The following is a 17,132-nucleotide window of genomic DNA, read 5'->3' on the forward strand; positions in this document are numbered from 1 at the left end:
GTGTTGTGTGGCAGGACGGGAGGCTGGCAGGGTCAGCTTGAGTAGAATCTTTAAGTGCGAATCTTTAAGGGACAGTGGGAGCCACTGATGGCATTTAAGCCAGAGATCAACATGCTGAAATTTACATTGTTGGAAGATTACCCTGATTGCAAAAAAGAGAGTAGACTGGAAGAGAGAAACGATGTTGCACTTAAGTTCCAGTATTTAGTCTGCCTTACAGGTAAGAGGGTGAAGGCCTCAGCTCATGGGCACCCAAGAGGTATAGGTTGGTGCTTTCCCAAGTGCCATTCCAGGCAGGGCTGGCCAGGCCCTTGAGCTTATCTCCAGGCATTTTGGAAGCTAAAAGTCCTTTTCAGGGGCAAATTGGTTTCATGCTTCTCTCTTCCCTACTACATCCATTGGTGTAAGAGTTTGTGTCTTAGAGTGGTGAATTCTACCAAACCCAGAAGACCGTTAAGAACATAAATTCTTAAAGGGGAACATGAGGGAGAGGAGAATGCATAAAAATACATGTTTTTATGTCTGATGGATGTAGTTCACAGCATAGTATATTCCACCAGTAGTTGTTGATCACTTACTCAGCACCTGATTCCCTGGTATCAAAATGATGGCCCGTCTCTGCCCAGTCTAGACCGAGGGCCAGGGGGCAGCCAGGGGAGAGTTGTTCACTTATCATGTGCTGTAAATCTCACTCCTGACACCCTTTGACCCAGTTCTCAAAAGAAGACATGGTCTCAACCCTACACGTGGATTACCAAGGTGGTTACTGTTTACATCCTGTGATTGTGGCCTGCGTCTAAGGCGTGGCCACGTGAGGGCATGTTTCTGGCCTAGATCCTAACCCTGGGTCTTTCTAGCCAGGAAGAACTCAGGCCTTTGGGGGCTTGGGCTGAGAAGTTCCCCAAAGACACCCTGAGGTGCAGGCCTGCCTTCTCTCCTTCAGGTACCTCACAGGTGACCAGCTGCGGAGTGAGTCGTCCACGGAGGCATACATCCGCTGTCTGCGCATGGGCTGTCGCTGCATTGAGTGTGAGTAGCCTTTCCCTGGTGGAGATTAACACCTTCCTCTCCCAGAGGCTCACGGTCCCTGCCAGTTCCTCAGCTGAGTGTTGGTGCCCCCTACAGGACAAGAACCCCAGTCACTCTCTGGTCCCACAGCCTGGAGGAGCCTGGGGCTGGGAAACTACTGGCTGTTCAGTGACCTCTGCTCCTCCTTACTGAGCCCACCTAACCCTCTGCTGGGCAGGCACAGATGGGGTCCCCAGTTGGTCTGGCGGGCAGGCACAGATGGAGTGCTTGCCCCCGTTGCTGAGCTGGCCGGCCCCTGCCGCCTGCAGCTGGATGCTTTTTTGGCTTTAAAGGTGAATAGTGGGGGTGGGTGGGACAGGCCAAGGGAGACACCAGTGCCTGTAGCATCCGGGGTAAGGAATGTGGCCATCAGGGGCAGGGACCTCTCCCCAGCAGAAAACTGTCCCCACTAGAGGAGTGGTGTGGAGCCTGGCTGGGTGGGGCCCAAAGCCCATTTAGATGGCACCCTGACACAGTGGAAGGCCTGGGAGGCCGGCAGCAGTGACGGCTTTACTGGCCTTCTGTCCTCCCTCGGTTCCCTTCAAGGCTTTTTTTAGAGGAAGGCAAGTATATGCCCTTTGAGTGTTGGCAGCTGCTGCTGGATGCCATCCTGATCGTTCTTGTCGTGGTTGCTCACAGACACCCCAGGACAGGTGACTCCAGGCACCTGGGCATGCCCAGGGTCCAGCCGCTTCCTCCCATCTCCTCATCTCTTACTCCCTGGCCTGACTCGACCGCCAGAGGCTCATTGGTGTGTTAAGCTGAGAAAAGGCTAATCAGTGGTTTAGGCTCCAATTTTACTTTATTTTTTAAAGCGTCATGGTATCAGACTTTACCAGCACTTACTCCTACAGAGTATTGCCTATTTTATACTTTTTTCCCCTCTCGGGAGAGAGCAAATGTGGGAAAAATGAAGTTTGACACTGTCAGCTCCCGTTACCTCTGGGGGATGACGTATAGGGGTGTTCACCTCCTACATAATCCAGTTCTGTCTGAATATTTTTCTCCGAACCTTTCAGGATAAATTTTCACATTGCTGCATGTTACTTCTACAAGCAGAAAAAGCAAGCCAACAGTTAGACCAGAAACAGTAAAATCAGAAAATGAAATACAATGTAAATATCTTTTTAGAAAAGAAACATTTAAAATAGTTTTTTTTTGATAATGTATTGAATTATAAAGGGACCTTTATTTAAACAACCAGAATCTTCCTCTAACCACACAGGTAACACCTGTCCTCATGTCGGTGGCCCCTAAGTGCAATTATTAGGTTTGTCCCCCTGTTCTAGTAACTGAGCTGGTGCGGGGGTCAGGGCACGTGTCTGCCGTCAGTGGACTCGTGAGGTGGTGAGTGGTAGACCGGTGGTGAGGCCGCGTGTTTCTCCCCACAGTGGACTGCTGGGATGGGCCTGACGGGAAGCCCATCATCTACCACGGCTGGACACGGACCACCAAGATCAAGTTTGATGATGTCGTGCAGGCCATCAAAGACCATGCCTTTGTCACCTCGAGGTCAGTTGTCGGATTTCCAGGTGGTTCACCTTTAAGGGAAAGACAGCTAAGGTTGAGCAGACAGACAGACAGACACCCCTCCCTACCCCAACACGCAGACACACACACAGACACAAACATACCAGCTTGCACTTCATCTTAACTAAAGTCACTCCCAAGTCCTTGGCTGGGTGATGGCGCCCCCTACAGGCCAAGAGCACAAGTCACTGACTTGTTTCAGAGCCTGGAGGAGACTGGCACTGGGAAACCATGTTGCTGTTCAGTGACCTGTGCTCCCCCACGCTGAGCCCACCTGCCCCTCTGCTGGGCTGGCCTGGGTGGGGCAGCAGCCGCTCTGCCAGGCAGGCTCAGACAGAGGGCCTGCCTCCTTGCCCCCACCACCTGCAGCTTCCCCGTGGTCCTGTCCATCGAGGAGCACTGTGGCGTGGAACAGCAGCGCTACATGGCCAGAGTGTTTAAGGAGGTGTTTGGCGACATGCTGCTGATGAAGCCCACGGAGGCCAGTGCCGACCAGCTGCCCTCACCCAGCCAGCTGCGGGAAAAGATCATCATCAAGGTAGGCGGCCTCGGGCTACTGTCATTCATTCAGGGGAGCCAGAGGCTTAGCGCCAGGCTCCAGGTCTCACTGCCCTGGCTTATGCTGCTCTCCTTACTAATGTGACCCTGGGCAAGGTCAGTTAGCGTCTTGGTGCCTGTATGTCCTCGTCAGTCTGTGGGGTGGGTAATAATAGAACCCACATGGTTAGTGTGCTGTGTGCTTATAACTGCACCAGTGCTATACAGATTTTAATTCATCCATTCTTTGGGCAGACCTTCACCACGCCCCTTTCCGAGTCCCGTGCAAGGTGCTAGGGGTGCTCTTACCCTTGGGAGCTCCCAGTCTAGTGTGGGAGGTGGGCTGGAGGTGGACAATTGCCCCCAAAGGGCTGCATGCACACATGGGTGGCATGCCAGGTGCCATGGGAGAGATGAGTGATTGCCGTGCCCAAGAGTGCCGAAGATGCCACGGACAGGGTGACACGGGGCACGTGTGTAACTAGGGGAAAGAAACCTGGTATACAGGGGCTTGAAGCGTAGAACGGTTTATTTCTTCCTCATCTGAAGGAGAGTGTTCTGGAAGCTTTGAAGTCTGGCCCACATGGTCACCCAGGGACCCCGGGTCCTGTTCTACAGTATCCCAGGGAAGGGCTTTCAACTGGGGTTCCACAGATCCCCAAGGAATCCCCAATGGAACTCGGGAGGGGTGGTGTGTGAACTTTGGGAAAATGTTGCCTCTTTATTTTTATTAACCTATAAGTAACACTTAACATTTCCTTCCATTTATGAATATTGGCAACAAACCACTTGGGGCTTTGCTACCAGGTACAGAAATCATGGATATTTTCATACCACAGTCAGAGTTACTGCAAATATTTCAGAGTAATGTTGGGCTCGTCACCACTTTGAAATTATGGTAGTTATTAGAGCTGCCTCTAGATCTTAATATAAGATATTAATAAAGAAAGCACATATTTTGTATATTGCAAATATTTTTTATTTAATATACTAATAATTGTATTTCAACATAGTTTCTCTTATAATCTTTAAAAAAATCTTATTTATGTATTTTTAGAGAGAGGGGAAGGGAGGGAGAAAGAGAGGGAGAGAAACATTGTTGTGAGAGAGAAACATTGATCAATTTGCCTCTCGCACATGTGCCCTTACTGGGAACTGAACCGGTGACCTTCTGCTTACAGAACGATGTCCAGCCAATGGAGCCACACTGGTCAGGGCTGTCTTATCATCTTGTACATTAAAAACATTATTCTGAGGAAGCGGTCCTCAGTCTTCTCGCAGACTTCAAAGGGAGTCCAAGGCATGAATGGTGGAGGCTCTGCCCGAGGGCACCACCCTGGTGTGCGTGGTAGAGCTCCAGCTCGCAGGAAGGGGGATGTGCCAGGGTCCAGGGCCAGCGATTTCTGGTAAATGTATAGATGTCAGCTGTACACATCCCGGCCTGCCCTGTTCAGTACACAAGAACCTGGTCACACGACCACACCACCTGCAAGGGAGCCTGGGATAGGCAGTCTCTAGTTGGGCAGCCAGTAGTGGAAGGAGCGAGATGGATTTCATTGACCACAGCAGGCTGATCTGAAAGGATGGATAGGTGTTTATTAGGCAGATACACTGGGGACAGTCCCTATGTGCCAGGAGGTCATGGTCTAGTGGGGAGACCAACCCATCAACAAGTAGTACCCAGCAGTGTGAGGGGGCATTGGTGTCCTCAGGGCTAAAAGCACCAGCATATTTGGAGGGTTTGGCTAAGGTCCTGGGGCCCTTTTCTCTGAGACACCAAGAGAAGGCAGGACAGGACCTGAGGCCAGGAGGGTCCATAGGAGGGTCTCAGGCCTTCAGTCAGAGTCTTCAGGGCACCTCATGGCATTTCTGTCCTCAGCTCATGGGACGCTGCCCTCTGTTTCTATTAGGACAGCTCTCTGTGTGTCCCCAGGGGTTTCCCGCTCTTGTTTTAGGGTGCGAAGTCCCCTTTTAGAACAACCACTGCCCCACCTGTGGTACTCCATGGCTCACCCCGTCCTATTGCAGGGAAAGGGGATGGAAATGGCATTCGTGACACAACCAGTGTGCGCCACACACTGGTCCTTGGCTAGTCACGTCGTGTTTGCTTATCCCATCCCATCATAACCCTGCGAGGCTTACCCAGGCCCCCAGCCCACTTTGTGGTGTGGGCGCTGAGGTGTAGAGGTTCAGTGACTCAGCCGAGGTTGCTCAGTTCTTGACAAAGAACTAATTCAAGGCTGTGCAAGCCGGACCCTTTCTGTCATGCTTTGCTGTTCACAGGTGTCTTACATGCCCTTTGGCATACAGGAATCCACAGGGATGTCATTACACCCAGTTGACAGAGAAAGTTCCTGAGACTGAGAAAGAGATTGTCACATGACCAAGGGTACACAGCTAGTAGGGTGACAAGCCTTGATTCAAACCCAGGTCTGACTCCCTATCCTGAACTCTCTTCACCAGTCACCACTACCTGCGATTTACAAATGCTTGTCTAGGTGGGTGGTCGGTACTCACCCAGGTGAGCATCTTGTCATCATGCCAGTCTTGCAGATGAGAAGTGGGGGGCTCAGAGAAGTGTGGCCACTTGCCCCGGGTCACACAGCCGGTAAAGCGGCAGCAGTGCTGTTTGCACCAAGTCTTCTCCCTCCCCACCTCACGTGCCTTCCGCTGCCCTGCACGCCCTGTGCCCCTGGACTGGCTGTGACCCCGCTTTCCCCTCTGTGTGCTGGAGAATGCCCGGCACGCGGGCCGTATCATGGACTCACTGAGTATTTATCGCGTACTTACTCACTGCTAAGCTACCACAGGAGATTCAACAGGGAATGAAACAAAGTCCCAGGAAACCTTTAACTGTTTTTAATGGTCCACTTGCGTGATCCTCATGGGACTTACACTCTAGCAGGGAAGCTAGAAGGCAAACACATAGACACATAGAAACACATAGACTAAGAGTACGAAAATAGCTACCAAGGGCTAGAGAGTGAATGCAGGGGTGGGAAGGGAGGTGTGGGCTCTTTTCAGACCAAGTAGCTGAGGAAAGCTCTCTGAGTTGGTGACAGCGAGCGCAGAGCTGACGTAGTGAGAGAGGAGCCAGGCTGGCAGGACAGACAGTGCGAAGGCGCCGAGGTGTGGCGCTGCAGATGGACACCTGCTGGCTCAAACACGCTAGCCCGGGGCCTTGAGGGGACAGGTGATCTGTACTTTTCCCCCTCAGCACAAGAAGCTGGGCCCCCGAGGCGACATAGATGTCAACATGGAGGACAAGAAAGATGAGCACAAGCAACAGGGCGAACTGTACATGTGGGACTCCATCGACCAGGTGAGCCCCTCGCACCCACCCCTTCCCAGGTCTCTAGCGTGTTCGAGGCCTGCTGGATGGCTTGGGGAATGTTCCTGCCTTCCTCCCATTTTGACCCAAGTGAATTATCATTATAATGAAGCTTTATTTTTCTTTTACGTTTTTAATGTTTTGTTTTGAAATAATTTGTATTCAGTATAACATACTGTATACTTACCCCCCCCCCCCCCACAAAGAATATACCTGCACCCAGATTCCCTAAGTACTAACATTCTACATGATCAGAGGATGATGGCTGTAACCAGGAAGTAACATTGGCACAATACTGACCGATTCATGGGCCTTATTCCAATATCACCAATTTGTCCACCAGTGTCCTTTTTCTGGTCCAAGAACCACGTCTGGCTGCAACAAGGCTTTTAGTTGTCCTAACTCCTCGGTATCTTCCAATCTGAGACAGTTCCACAGGCAACCTCGTTTCTTGATGAGAAGAGGCATTTTGAGCCCTAACACCACTTTTCATATCCCTTCACCTAACATGCAAATCCACTTGAGTATATTTTTATGTGTCTATTCTTATGTCCTAGAAATAAACGTTAAAAATGGTTAAGATTTAAAGAAAGAAGTGAGTCACAATGAAATGTGGAAGAAAGGGTCTCTAAACAAACTAAGAAATCCTACAAGTCTTAAAAAGTGAATGAAATGGAAAAAGACAGTCATAAAAAAAAAGAAAAAGTCATGAGGACATAAAAAACAATCCCATCATTCATAACGGTGTCAAATTAAATATGAAATAGAAATTTGATATTATGTCATATCTACCCTTGGATACACTGAATAGAAAAGTTCTGAAAATGCCAAAGGAAACTCCAAATAAATAGATGTTTTAAAAGACATGTCTCAAAGGTGATTGAATTTTGTGGAACCACCACCAATGTCTATGAAGGTGGGAAAGGTGAGACCTCAGGTAATGCTGGGTGATGCTGCCAGGCAGAGACTCTGGGCCTCTGAGTTGATGGGGTAGAGACTTTGGGGACAAGTTAATGCTGGTTGCACTTTCTAGAAATGGACTCGGCACTACTGCGCCATCGCCGATGCCAAGCTGTCCTTCAGCGATGACATTGAACAGACCATGGAAGAGGAAGTGCCCCAGGTAGGTGGAGACCTAGATGGCTCCTCTCATCTCTTTGGGTACCAAGGCCTCCCTGGCTCTTCTCTGATTGGCTGGCTGGCCTAGGGCTTAACCAATGAGATTCAAGCGTCATTCCTGCTCTCTGAAGGGTCTGAAAGGCATGTGCTCCCTGGAGAAAACTGGGGCATTCAATGTTTTGTCTGGCCCCATGCCCTGGCCTGGTCTCCTGCTTTCCCTTCAGGCTGCTGGCCATTCTTGGTGCTGTTTCTTGATTGTTGGTCCCAGGGCATGGCTCTCAGACTTCTTTGCAATAGCGTGAGGGCTCCACTGGAAATCCCTTACCCCTTGTCTCAGGAGGCTACCACAGATGGGGGCTGTCTAGAGTAGGTTAACGGGCAGGTGAGGCCAGTGGAAACTGTCTTCCTAGACCTCTTGGGGTGAGGGCAGGTAGAGGCCAGCCTGTTTTCAGCCCCCAGAATCAGCGTGTGAAGAGGGACCAGTCTCGTGATGCGAGGGGCGGGGGGGGTCTGGCCCAGGTTTTCAGAAACCCTTCCTCTCTCTGTGGCCCAGGATACGCCTCCCACCGAGCTGCATTTTGGAGAGAAGTGGTTTCATAAGAAGGTGGAGAAGAGGACGAGTGCTGAGAAGCTGCTGCAGGAATACTGCTCTGAGACGGGGGGCAAGGACGGAACCTTCTTGGTGCGGGAGAGCGAGAGGTTCCCCAATGACTACACCCTGTCCTTCTGGTAATGGCTCTGTGCCCGAGGCATGCCCCCTGCCTGCTCACAGTGGGATGGTTGGGGGGCTGGGTGGTGAGTAGTGGGAGCTCAGGTCAGACATGGGCTGGCCTGGAACAGAACCCAGATTTCATTTAGTGAGCGGTGTGGGCAGGGCTTGGGTGCAGTGGGTGAGGCCCCAAAACTTGGTAATCACGATTACTGACATCTCAATGCAATATTTAAAAAAAAATTAAAAGTAATGCAAAGCAATGGTGTTGAAGAAAATATCAACATTTTAAATAAAAACAGGATCTGACTCTGCACTTAAGACAATGTGGCCTCACTTACCTTCCCCTAGTCCCAGGCCTGGGTCAGGTGGTATCAGCCTGGGCAGTTCCCTCAGCCTCCTGGATTCTCCCTCTCCTTGTCTCTAAAACAGACATTCTAAAAGCAGCTTTATCCAGCTCTCGTGAGCTCTCTCATTCATTCATGCATTCACTCATTCACTAGCTCATTCATCAATGCCTTCATTCATTAGAAGACATTTATCCAGTGCTTGCTCTGTGGTAGGCACTGTGCTTTAGCAGTGATCAGACAGGCAGGGTCTCTGTCCTGATGGAGATTAGTCTGGTGGGGAAGATGGGCAGTGAAAGATTAATCATGCAAATGATACATGATCGTAGTTGTGGTAAGTGCAATGAGAAAATGCACGATGTTATGAGAGCCTGTTAGAGAGGGGTCTCATGTAGTATTGGGGGGTCGGTTAGAGAGGGATCTCACGTAGTATTGGGGGTCAGTTAGAGAGGGATCCCATGTAGTATTGGGGGGTCAGAGAGGGATTTCATGTAGTATTGGGGGGTCGGTTAGAGAGGGATTTCATGTAGTATTGGGGGGTCAGTCAGAAAGGGATCTCACGTAGTATTGGGGGGTCTGTTAGAGAGGGATCTCATGTAGTATGGGGGTTTGTTAGAAAGGGATCTCACGTAGTATTGGGGAGTCTGTTAGAGAGGGATCTCCTGTAGTATTGGGGAGTCTGTAGAGAGGGATCTCCTGTAGTATTGGGGGTCTGTTAGAGAGGGATCTCCTGTAGTATTGGGGGGTCTGTAGAGAGGGATCTCCTGTAGTATTGGGGGGTCTGTTAGAGAGGGATCTCATGTAGTATTGGGGGTCTGTTAGAGAGGGATCTCATGTAGTATTGGGGGTCTGTTAGAGAGGGATCTCATGTAGCAGGGGAGGGTGATGGTGAGGAAAGACTTCCTGAAGAAAGAGGTGTTTAAATTGGGACCTGATGGATAAAAATTATAATAAAATACAAATAACTGATAGCTAATCCATTCGAAGCACATGCCAGGCAGCATTCCAGGCGCACTTTATGTGGGGTCTGAGGACAACTCTCTGAGTGGATACTATTATTATCCTCGTTTGGCTACTAGGATAATGATACAGAAGCTCAGAGAGGACAGCTCATGTGGCAGAGTCAGAATTTGAACCTAGGTCTTGTGGCTCCAGAGTAGGAGTTATGTATGTAAAAGGGGGCAGTGGGTGGAAGAGGGAGGTAGAATGTGCTGGAATCCAGAAAAGGACCAGCAGCCTGTGTTAAAGCCTGGGGTCTGTTCTAGGAGCAGAGGGAGTCCTGTGTGGCCACACCTAGTGTCCCCCTCTCAGGACCCCTGGCTGCACTTCTGGCCCCAACCTGTGTTCCCTGATGCGCAGGCGTAGGAAGGCCAGCTGGCCTGGCCTGAGCACTGATGTTGTCCCTCTGCCCACAGGCGGTCAGGCCGGGTCCAGCACTGCCGGATCCGCTCCACCATGGAGGATGGGGTCATGAAGTATTACCTGACTGACAACCTCATGTTCCCCAGCATCTACGCCCTCATCCAGTACTACCGCGGGACGCACCTGCGCTGCGCCGAGTTCGAGCTTCGGCTCACTGACCCTGTGCCCAACCCCAACCCCCACGAGTCAAAACCGTACGTGAGCCCAAGCTCTTGGGGCAGCATATCCACGGGTTTAGCTGGTGCTGACACCCTGGCCGATTGAGGTCGTCAATCAGAAAAGCCTGCCTTGTGGGTGTGCTGGGGCCCAAGTTCCTCTGGGGCCCCTTAAAGTTCCCAGGGTGGCCAGAGTTTCCAAATTCCTTTCCAAACACCCTTACTTTTGCCCCATTTCTTTCTTCTCCCTTCCTTTTTTCTACTTCATCTTGGTCCAAACCAAGGGCCAAACCCCTGGTCCAAAATAATTTCGGATTAATTTTTGCCCAGTGATGTTTTTCTATTTGTCAAAGATCGTTCCTGTTTGTCCTGACAGCGAACAAGAAAAAAATGATAAAGGTTTCCCTTCATTTTTTACCTGGTAAAGTGAATATCAGTAATGCCTTGCAAAGGGTGAACCAATTCTGGAGACAAAGAAAAATACAAGAATTATTAAGCAGGAAGCTGTTTAAGTACACATTTCTGAGACAGCTGCATAAATTAGAGCAACTTTATTTTTCATTTCTCTTGTCTATATTCATACAGATTGCCTTTTAAAATTTGCTATTTCACTTCTTTATAAGTAAGCAAGGACCAACGAAACAAACAAACAAAAACCCCCGTCTACAATGCTATTCGCTGTGGTCTCTGCCTCCCATTCTCTGTGCCCACCCTGGTACTGGCAATTCAGAGGTGGGCGGGGGTGGGGGGTAGTAAAGATTGGTTGATTTATTCTCTTATGCTTCAAACAGGCGCACTAGATGAACATTTCAACCAAGCTATACCTTGGTGGTCTTTTCACAAATGTGCTCTTCAGAGGCGTTTTGGACGGGAGGCCCACAGGTTTCCATGGTGGTTTCTGGGGCCTTTAGGCACCCTCAAGTGCGTTGTGTCCTCCTCTGTGGGCGGCCCTTCACCTGGCTGTTCCCGGCCCCGTGCTGCAGGTGGTACTATGACGGGCTGAGCCGTGGAGAAGCGGAGGACATGCTGATGAGAGTTCCCCGGGACGGCGCCTTCCTCATCCGGAAGCGGGAAGGCAGCGACTCCTACGCCATTACCTTCAGGTAAGCAAGGACGGTGCAGGGTGGGGGGGCGGGGGGAGCCTGCTGTGTGCTCTCCCCTGCTGTGTGCTCTCCCGAGGAGGCTCAGGAAGGTCAGGCGTGGAGAACAGAGGGAGAACTGCAGGTGGAGGTTCAGCTCAGTGTTCTCTCCTTAGAGGGCCAACAATAATGGCAGCAACAATACTGACAACAGCCTACATTAATATGTGTTTTCAGTGTGCTGGGCACTGGCCTATATTCTTAACGATCTGTGATCGTGATCGTTATTTTTCAGAGGAAGAAACTGAGGCACAGAGAGGTTGAGTAACTTGCTGAAACATGCAGCCAGTAAGTAGTGGGGCTGGGATTCAAACCCAGGCATCTCTGGCAGCGCAGAGGAGTGATGTTACAGATCTGATTTCCTCCCAGCTTTACTTGCCACCCGGCACTGCCAGTGAGAAGGCTGTGTAGACCAACCATCCCTAGGACTGTGTTCTCTATTTTAATTTGCTCCATGACACTGGACTCCTTCAGTCCCCACCAATGGCGGCATTGGAGGTAGAGTCCAGACCCGCTTCGTCATGCTGTCCCTCTGTCCTTCCAGCCCCAGGGGATTCTTGGTGATGCTAATAGAAGACTGGCTACTGTATATGCAGGTTCCTAACTAATGTCCCAGACACTGGGCTGCCTTTGAGACTTCATCTGGTTGAGCCCTTCACTGTAGCTGGTGAGGGGTAGATTTGGTTATTACAAGTAAGGACATGGAGGCTCAGAGAGGTAGAGTGAGCTGTCTGGAGCCACACTGTGTAGCTGAATTTCTGACTTGGGCCTGCTCCCCTCCAAAGCCTGTGCTCTTCACTGTGAGGTCTCAAGCAAGCGGCCTTCAAATTGGGTCAAAATGGCTATTTTGCGCAGCCTGCATGGAGATGTTAAAAACTGAGAAATTTCACTTGAAAATTCAAATTGCTTCTTATGAAATATGGGAGGAGGTGGTAACTGTGGGCCCATGTTCTTGCACAGTGATGGAGGCTACCAGCTGACAGTGGGGGCCCTGGTGTGCCCGGGCCACCCCTGTTCCTTCCAGTCCTATTGCTCTGGCTGCCCCCTGGGTTCCTCTACCAGGCTTTCCTTTCTGCAGTCAGTTATCTCTGAATTGCCTTTGTGTGTGTGTGTGTGTGTATAGTGGTGGGTCAGGGGTGGGGGGTGATTGTCATTATCACTGCCATTTACTGAGGACCTACTATGTGCTGGCGCTGGCCAGCATGGCTCTTTTGTGTATTGTGCTGCTAGCAGGGAGACCCTGGCCATCTTGGCATTGGCCTTGCCCTTTGCCCTTTTCCCCAAAGCTTGTAGGGGTGCCTCCTCTGCCTGGATGGGGATTGGGCTGGCTTGAAGGGGCATCTGCTGCACCAGCCACCACGCTGGGTGCTGAGGTTCACGTTGTAGCCTTCGCAGTCAGGATGCTGTTGGGTGCGACTGACATACACCAAACTCAGTGGCTCAACCGACCAAGATAGGTGGGATCTGCTGGCTACCTGCTGAGAGGTTCTGACAGGCCTGGGTGCAGGCCTCACCTGAAAGTCCTCAGGAGGCTGGCTGTGTGCCATGCTGCCCCTCTCTGTGGCTTCATTTGCAGGTGGCTTTACCTGGGGGGTCAGGACAGGGTTCAACAGAAAGGACGGGTCCTGTCACACACCCCCACTGGCCCCTGCTTGAGCTGGGTGCCATGATGCTGATTGGCACCTTCAGCTGGCCATGGGGTCAGGGTCAGTTCCCTGGAACCATGTAGGTGAAGATTGGTGCCTGATTTATGTATGTCCACCATCCCGCCTGCACGTCTGTCATCCCCATGAGACCAGAGGCACCCTAAAAGCCCGAGTTTTTAATTTAAGGTATCAGTAAATGTTCAGTGAGCACCTACTATGTGCTAGTCCCTGGGTGGGGCTCCAGAAATACAGGAATGACAAAGCCCGCTCCTGCTCTCACAAGGCCAGCGGTCGGTGGGGATGAGAGATGTCATCTTACTCTCAAGTGTTCCTTGCCATTAACCAGTTTCCTCCTGGCTCGCATGTGCTGGGAGACAGCAGGCGGTCAGGAAGTGCAGGCTGAGTGAGTCTCTCCATCAGGAAGGCTTGGTCCAGCAGGTGCATCTCGAAGAGGAGGGGCGGGGAAGGCTGTTTGCATTGTGTGAGATGGTCACTGTCTGTCTGGCTTTCACCTGCTGCGTGCCTGTCGGGGGCCCTCAGTCATCATAACAGTCAAAAAGGACCTCCTCCTCCCCCAGCTGAGTGGCTCAATTGGTTGGAGTGTCATCCTGTACACCAGAAAGTTGTCAGTTCGATCCCCGGTCAGGGCATGTACCTAGGTTTTGGGTTTGATCCCCAGTTGGGACATATACAGGAGGCAACCGATCAGGGCAGGGTTTCTCTCTCACAGTAATGTTTTCCTTTTTGCTCTCTCTCCCTTCCTCTCCCTCTAAGATCAATACATTTTTTAAATAAGATCATATCTTTGGGTAAGGATTAAAAAAAAAATAAGACCTCCTCCTGTCCTGGACACACATACTTTTTCAAACTCACTTGGTCAGGGTGTGGGTGGTGTTGCTGTCCCTTGTTGCCTCTGGGAGGGCAGCCACGCAAACAGACTGCTGCACTGTTGTGTGACAAGGGCCACCGAGACAGGTCAGGCAGGGCGATAGGGAGTAGGGGTTCTGGGGGATGGGGAGGGGCATGTGCTCTGGGCAGAGGAGGACACAAGTCTGGGGCCCTTTTCCTCCCCGTACATATGTTTGTGGGGTGCCTCTCCTGGGCCGGGCGGGGTTCTGATCCTTGGGAGCCTGCACTGGACCTCTGGGTGCATTTCCACAGCAGAGGAGAAGCATGAGCTTTCAGACCCTTGGGAAGAGGTGAAATGGTCCTCTGGGTGTGAAGGGCAGAGGCATCCCTTGGTTGGACCAGGCGTTTCATGGGGAAGCTGAGACCTCAGGACGTGGTGACCGCTGCCTTGTAGCAACACACATGCCTGAAACCCCAGCTCATGCTGTAGCCCCACTCCCGTCTCCTCCCCTTGCCCGGGGAAGCTCATTTTGGCTTGACCTTGTTTTGTTCTCCTAACCCTTCATTTATTAAGTGCCCCCAGGGTGCAGGACACATTGCACAGGGCTTACCCCGGGCCACCTGACAGACAGTAGTCCTAGCCCTGCCCAGGAGACAGGTGCTGCGGCTCCCCGGCACCACGGTGAGGAAGCAGGCTCAGAGCAGAAACCAGAACCTGACCTGGCTCTTACCATCCTGCAGCCTCCCTGCCCTGGGGGGCTTTTATAAAGAGCTTTAAAATTAATTTTTAATTGTCTAAGTATAGTCTCCTTATAAAAAATTGAGACGCTGCATTGAAGGCTAATGCCCCTTGTGGTCCTGTTTATCTCAATCCTTGTCCTGGTGGAAAGCACAGCTTTCTAACCAGCGTCTCCATCTAGAAAAACAAACTTACACACGTATGTTATATACTATGGAAAATGTATAGTGCCATTTGTGCGTGGGCAGTGTGTTTATTTTTAAATATACAAATGGGATCATACTATGGTTTTATTCTGCAACTTGTTTTTCTGTTCAGCAGTATTTCTTTAAAAATTATAAAAATATCACAGCAAATAAGCTATTGAAACAGAAGTCTTGTAGCATTTTTTAACAGGGCTTTTTGAAGAGATGGCTTAAAGAGGAAGTGTGTTTTATTTAAAACCATAAAAAAAATGTCTCTAAGGTGCCACATTTTTAAAAAGATGAGTAGTTTGCCCATAGGAACTGTTGTGAGACAGTTTTTAATAAAAAGATGCTCTTAGCTGTAAAGTTCAGGTCAAAACTTCTCTTCCCAAACGTTTCTGTTCCTGCTGGGAAAAGCTAGTAAGACTGAGGAGTCTGTTTTCTTGTGGATTTTTTTCTGCCTCCTGCTTCAGACGGGTGACGAAATAAAAGACTGGCTTCCTTGCCCTGGCCGGGTGGCTCAGTTGGTTGGAGTGTTGTCCTGTACACCGAAGGGATGGGGGTCAGTTCCTGGTCCGGGCTGTGGTTTCAATCCCTAGTCGGCGTGCGTAGGGAAGGCAGCCAAGCACTGTTTCTTTCCCACGTCCGTATTTCTCCCTGTCTCTCTTTTTCTCCCTCTCTCACTCTCCCTGCCCCTCTAAAATCAATAAAACATATCCTTGGGTGAGGATTAAACAAAAAAGACACTTTGTTTTGGGGGGAAATGCCATTGTTGACTAGTTGGGACATTTTTAGATAAGATTTAAGGATTTAGGCATGAAGTCCCAGAGTTCTAGAGTAGAGACTGGCAAACACTTTCTGTAAAGGACTAGAAAATAAGTATTTTAAGCCTTTCAGGCCGGATGGTCTCCGTTGCAACTATTCCACTCTGCCATTATAGAGTGAACGCAGCCACGGGCAATATGTAAACAATGAATGTGGTCATGTTTCAATAAAGCTTTACTTACAAAAACAGGGGTGGGGAGGACTTGGCCTGTGGGTCGCAGTTTGCCAGCCCTGATCTGGTGTTCCCAAAGTCAAGTCCTGTAGCTGGGGAGGAGAGGAAGGGCGAGAGGAGTTAGCTGTTGAGTCACTCAGCAGCATTTCTTCCGAGGTACAGACTCTTCCGTATCTGTTTTGAAAAGACCCACATCATCGTATTCCACGGACATGTTGCACCCTATTTATTATCTGGTCCCGTAAGGATGGATAACTAGGTTGTTTCTGAGAGGTGGGAATTATATAGCAGTTATATTTAGCAGTTGTCCAGGGCTGCCAGGATCTCAGGGTGTCAGCCCCCTGTGGTCTTCCCCCTCCAGGGCCAAGGGCAAGGTGAAGCACTGTCGCATCAACCGGGACGGCCGGCACTTCGTGCTGGGGACCTCCGCCTACTTCGAGAGTCTGGTGGAGCTCGTCAGTTACTACAAGAAGCATGCGCTGTACCGAAAGATGAAGCTGCGCTACCCCGTGACTCCCGATCTCCTGGAGCGCTACAGTATGGTAGGTGGTCGACTCCCACGCTGTTCGGTGGAATGTCTCAACTGGGGTTGTGATTCATCTGTATACTCAGCAAACCTTTCCTGAGCACTTACCACGTGTCTGATGCTGCTCTAGTCCTGGGAGTACAGAGTCGAGAACAGTGGACAAAGACCCTGCCCTCACGCTGCTTGGAGTTTAGTGTGGGGGAGACAGATAATAAATGAGAAAAATTTAAAAGTATACAGAGCACTGCAAGGTAGTGGCAGGTGCTATGAAGTAAAACAAACGGGAGGGGGATAGGTGTATTCAGGGTGATGCAGACGTGGTTCTCCAAGGGGGTCTGGGCAGAGCTCACTGAGGAGACTTTTGAGCAGACAGCGGCGGGGTGAAGGAGTGAGCCGTACAGCTGTGTGGAGGAAGGACAGCAAGTGCAGAGGTCCTGAGGTGAGGACGTGCCTGGAGGTGCAGGGCAGAAGCCAGTGTGGCTGGAACTGAGTGAGCCGGGGTGGGAGCAGAACTTAGTAAGAATGGGGTTTCCTGGGGCCTGCATGGTGGAGGGCCATTGTCAGACACTGGCTTCTATTTCGAGCCATTGGAGGGTCCTGAACAGGAAGGAGACCTGATCTGATTACCTTATCTCAGTCCTGATCGGGTGCGTTTATTAACTTATTAGTAAGAGATTTATTGTGCACCTACCCTGTGCCAGGAACTGCCCTAGAGTGAGGTGGAACAAGGCTGCCCCGGGAAATCTGGGTTCTAGTCAGGGGAGCTGGATAACAAACAGTCACATAATTAGGATGTTGTCAGACAGTGTGAATTACAAGGGAGAAAATCAAAC

General features: G+C 50.6%; 1 protein-coding gene across 1 annotated transcript in view; it reads left to right on the top strand.

Moving 5' to 3' along the window:
- PLCG2 (phospholipase C gamma 2) overlaps positions 1-17,132 on the top strand; it is a 151,179-nt gene that overhangs the window by 78,221 nt on the left and 55,826 nt on the right. The window contains exons 12-20 of the mRNA XM_053916242.1: positions 944-1,029; positions 2,460-2,580; positions 2,968-3,136; positions 6,353-6,457; positions 7,500-7,589; positions 8,139-8,314; positions 10,057-10,257; positions 11,202-11,321; positions 16,135-16,315. Of these exons, the coding sequence (XP_053772217.1) occupies positions 944-1,029; positions 2,460-2,580; positions 2,968-3,136; positions 6,353-6,457; positions 7,500-7,589; positions 8,139-8,314; positions 10,057-10,257; positions 11,202-11,321; positions 16,135-16,315 (1,249 nt within the window). The remainder of the gene's footprint in view (positions 1-943; positions 1,030-2,459; positions 2,581-2,967; positions 3,137-6,352; positions 6,458-7,499; positions 7,590-8,138; positions 8,315-10,056; positions 10,258-11,201; positions 11,322-16,134; positions 16,316-17,132) is intronic.

This window comes from Desmodus rotundus, chromosome 12, assembly GCF_022682495.2.
Source record: "Desmodus rotundus isolate HL8 chromosome 12, HLdesRot8A.1, whole genome shotgun sequence".
Taxonomy (NCBI): domain Eukaryota; kingdom Metazoa; phylum Chordata; class Mammalia; order Chiroptera; family Phyllostomidae; genus Desmodus; species Desmodus rotundus.